Raw genomic sequence first — 4,187 nt, forward strand, 5'->3', positions numbered from 1 at the left:
GGCGCGGGAGTGCTTTGCGAAGTAACTGTGGAGAGTTGCTAGCTACCCACAGCAGTTAGTACAAAAAGAAGAGAGTTTAGTAGCAAACTATGTTCTTCCTTCTCAATCAAGGCTCCCCCAGAACTTGACTGTTTTCTGGGAAACTATGGGAACATAAGCCTAAAACTAAATTTCTAAATCTAAATAAAATTTAAAACTACATAAAATTTTCAAAACTTTTAGGCTACTAATTCCCTAAAATACCAGAGATGACTTTAGAGCAGCGGTTCTCAACCTGTGGGTCGCGGCCCCTTTGACGGTCGAACGACCTTTCACAGGGGTCGCCTAAGACCATCCTGCATGTCAGATATTTACATGACGATTCATAACAGTAGCAACATTACAGTTAGGAAGTAGCAGCAAAAATAATTTTATGGTTGGGTCACAACATGAGGAACTGTATTTAAAGGGCCAGAAGGTTGAGAACCACTGCTTTAGAGAATAATTAGGACTCCACTGGTTCAACCCAAAATTCTGCAAATGAGGAAACAATGTGTCCTGAGAAGCAGCAGCTCAGCAGTGCGAGGGTCAGGTGTGTCGGAGCCCAGCACTCACACTGCTGCCTGGCAGAGGGGAGGCAGCAGCAAGCCACCTCTAGAGGATGAGGGTTTGATTCTGAAATGCAGACTAAGCGCCCAGCACAGAGCAGCTCCAACATGGTCCTGCAGCCGCAGACAACAGCCCTCACCGTGAGCAACGACTAGTGTGTGTGAGTGTGTGTGTTTGGTGGGGGGGGGCTGGCTGGTTGTGTCTCAGCACTCTTCCCTTCAGGGCTCCGCCCCCACGTAACTCAGTGCTTAGTGAGTGAGGAGCAGACCTGACGTTCAAATGGTAGCAGATGTGCTAGTGAGACAGGCTTTACTGTGACTGAGGCTGAGATTTAACTGGGGGATAATCTGACTATTTAAAGAACTACCACAAATTAACATCTTAATTTTAAGCCATTACTAAAAAGGAATTATTTCCTGTACAGGGGAAAATACTACCCAGTTACAAAACAGATCATCTATAATAATAAAAGCATAATATGCTAATTCAACCAGATGTCCTTCCGGATGAAGCCGGGGCTGCGAGGGAAGCCCCGGTCCCGGGTGCGAGAGGGAAGCTGGTGCCGGCAGCCGGGGGAAGGAAGGCCTACCCTTGCATGAATTTCGTGCATGGGGCCTCTAGTAATAAATAAGAGGTAACTTCTACAGTTTCCAAAAGATTAATATAACTTTAAAAACTCAGGTCAAAACTTTCAAAACCAGATTAAGAGAGCACAAAATATTAACTTTAATACTTACTTCTGTAATCCCTGTAACTGGTTTTTAATGGTTCCATGGATCATTTTAATAAAATTTGTATTCCAACTGAAGAGAGAACTAAGAAATCTTCTTCCCTACAAGTTAATGATAAATTTGAAATCACATAAAAAGTTCCCAGCAAGTAAAGAACAATTCTTTGATTGTTTAATGACACTTAAGTTTGCTGTTCCCAACCAGGAAGCATCTGCAATTAGAACTTGGAGCCCAGACGGGAGCTGTGCTGGGGAGCGGCCCCTCCGGTGCGGGCAGGGCACAGGGAGCCCTGCAGTGCCGCAGTGGCAGCAGCACCACTGAGCTCCTCCCTCGCTCGACTGCAGGATGTCAGACAGGCAGCAACTCAGGGCTCTGAGGGGAGCTAAGGATTCCATACACATCTCACCTGGCTGTCACAGATGTCCACATAACCTAAAGTAAAGAATGCTCAAAATCTCCCATTTTGGGGTGGGAATGGAATCGAATATTAGTTCATTTCATCTTTTTTTAAATATATTTTATTGATTTTTTACAGAGAGGAAGGGAGACGGATAGAGAGAAACTACGATCAGAGAGAAACATCGATCAGCTGCCTCCTGCACACCCCCTAAATGGGGATGTACCTGCAACCAAGGTACATTCCCTTGACCGGACTCAAACCTGGGACCTTTCAGTCCGCAGGCCGATGCTCTATCCACTGAGCCAAACCGGTTAGGGCTCATTTTTTTTTAAAATATATTTTTAGTGATTTCAGAGAGGAAGAGAGAGAGAGAGAGAGAAAAAAAAAACCAATGAGAGAGAATCATTGATCGGCTGCCTCCTGCATGCCCCACACTGGGGATCAAAGCCCACAGCCCGGGCACGTGCCCTAACTGGGAATTGAACCACGACCTCCTGGTTCATAGGTTGACACTCAACCACTGAGCTACATTGGCCAAGCCATTTTATCTTTAATAAATGAGAAAACTGAGGACTTATAAATTTAAGAGGCTAAGTAGCTGCTAAGCTAGAATTTTCAAATAAACACAGTCCCCAAGTTAGATGGCACACAAAAGGCTGCATTCTAAATACAAGCAAGTCTTCTTTGCACCCCTAGCATGGGCATACAGTCAGTGTTAACTATACTAACATTACTAGGTTATACCTATGAACCTAAAAAGCAAGAATATTCACCCTCTGTAGAGTGCATAGAACACACCCACCAAGAACCTCCCTGGGGAACAGCACCCCTCACTGCTCCGAGCACGCAGTCTATGGAAACTACAGCCAAGCAGCACCTTCACACACACGGCAGGGGAACAATGCATGCAACAAGTTAGTTTTTTGGGTTTTTTTTAAGTATTTACTGAAATACTTATCATTGTCAGTAGAATACAAGATATGTTTTGTTTAGAATTATTAAACACTGACCTAAACAAATGAATGATTATCAGGAAACTACATTTAGATATCTTAAATTCAAAAGGGCACATCAGTAAAGAAGAGCTGCAGCACTCGGGTGTGTGTCTATGCCATACACGTGCATACACATACATACGTAAGTTAGACAAAGGCAACTCACCAACTGCTATGTGTAAGCCAATGGAAACAAAGTTGATGGTCTGAATCCACTCTCAGCTTCTTTACTCTCCCGTTTCCTAATAATCCTGGAGGTTAAGGCACAGGATGGCGATGCGATAACAGCAATAAGTACCATCGGAGCACTTCCTGCGACCGCGAGCTCAGCACCTGCGATGCTGGCGGAGGTTCCCCATGCATCGCAGCCGGTGCCTCACAGCTACTATTGCTACTTTACAGAAAGAAACACTCAGGCTGAGAGTGGTCTGATCAAGGCCCGCCCTCATGAAATGCGCAAACAGGGATCTGAGCACAGCCCCTCTGACCCCAGAAGCCGCAGATCTTGGTGAGTGTGGTCAGTAATCACTCACCGCCCTGGCACCTGGCTGGCGGGGATGGTGCGCTGCAGCGAGGGGCAGGCTGCGTCAAACCCTGTCTCTCCCACTGACTGCCGAGGCTTCAAGCACACTCTCCAGGGAGGAGCTTCTGACCTGGAGCCCTTCCTCCTCCTGCAGGTTTGTTCCCACCCCACTAAGGGAGGAGTGACGACTTCCTCCTTTGCCACCAACATATGCCTGCCAGGCTATAAGCAACCAAACACAAAGGCTGCATCCTAAATACAAGCAAGTCTTCTTTGCACCCCTAGCAAGGGCACACAGTCAAAGCTCAATAAACAATGATGGAAAGACCCCGAGAAAGCAAGTCAGCACTGTCCCGCAGAACTATGCAAGCCACTCTGTAGCTTTTAATTCTCTAATGGCCACCATAATAAAAGTGAAAAAGAATTAATTTTAATGTTTATGTAAGCCAATATATCCAAAAATTATCATTTAAATATATAACAACTAATGAAATTATTGAGACAGCTTACATCCTTTTTTCATAGTAAGTTTCTGTTTGTTAATAATCATTCGAGGATATTTTTTCCATTGATTTTTATTTTTCTTCTTTATTGATTAAGGTATTACATATGTGTCCTTATTCCATTGATTTTTAGAGAGAATGGAAGCGGGGATGGATAGAGAGAAACATCGATACAAAAGACACAGCGATTTGCCTCCCACACATGAGGAACCTGCAACCCAGGAATGTGCCCTTGACTAGGAATCGAACCTGAGACCATTTGGTGCATGGGCCAATGCTCTAACCACTAAGAACACCGGTCAGGGCCTAAGTTTAGATTGAGAAAGTATGTGTGTTTTGTAAAACTTCACCTTGAAGTCTTTGAGCACCTTCATTATTTTTTCCTCTTAATTGAAAATCAAACCTAAAGAGACAGTAATCTCAGAGCCTTTTCCCTTTTCTCTTTCC

At 44.5% G+C, this 4,187-nt stretch overlaps 1 protein-coding gene across 4 annotated transcripts in view; it reads right to left on the reverse strand.

The window, feature by feature from the left end:
- Positions 1–4,187, reverse strand: part of NCAPG2 (non-SMC condensin II complex subunit G2) — a 59,095-nt gene that overhangs the window by 41,788 nt on the left and 13,120 nt on the right. For all 4 annotated transcript variants that reach the window (XM_015562818.1, XM_015562816.1, XM_015562814.1 and 1 more), the window contains one exon: positions 1,326–1,420. In XM_015562818.1, the coding sequence (XP_015418304.1) occupies positions 1,326–1,420 (95 nt within the window). The remainder of the gene's footprint in view (positions 1–1,325; positions 1,421–4,187) is intronic.

This window comes from Myotis davidii, unplaced genomic scaffold (assembly GCF_000327345.1).
Source record: "Myotis davidii unplaced genomic scaffold, ASM32734v1 scaffold1251, whole genome shotgun sequence".
Taxonomy (NCBI): Eukaryota; Metazoa; Chordata; class Mammalia; order Chiroptera; family Vespertilionidae; genus Myotis; species Myotis davidii.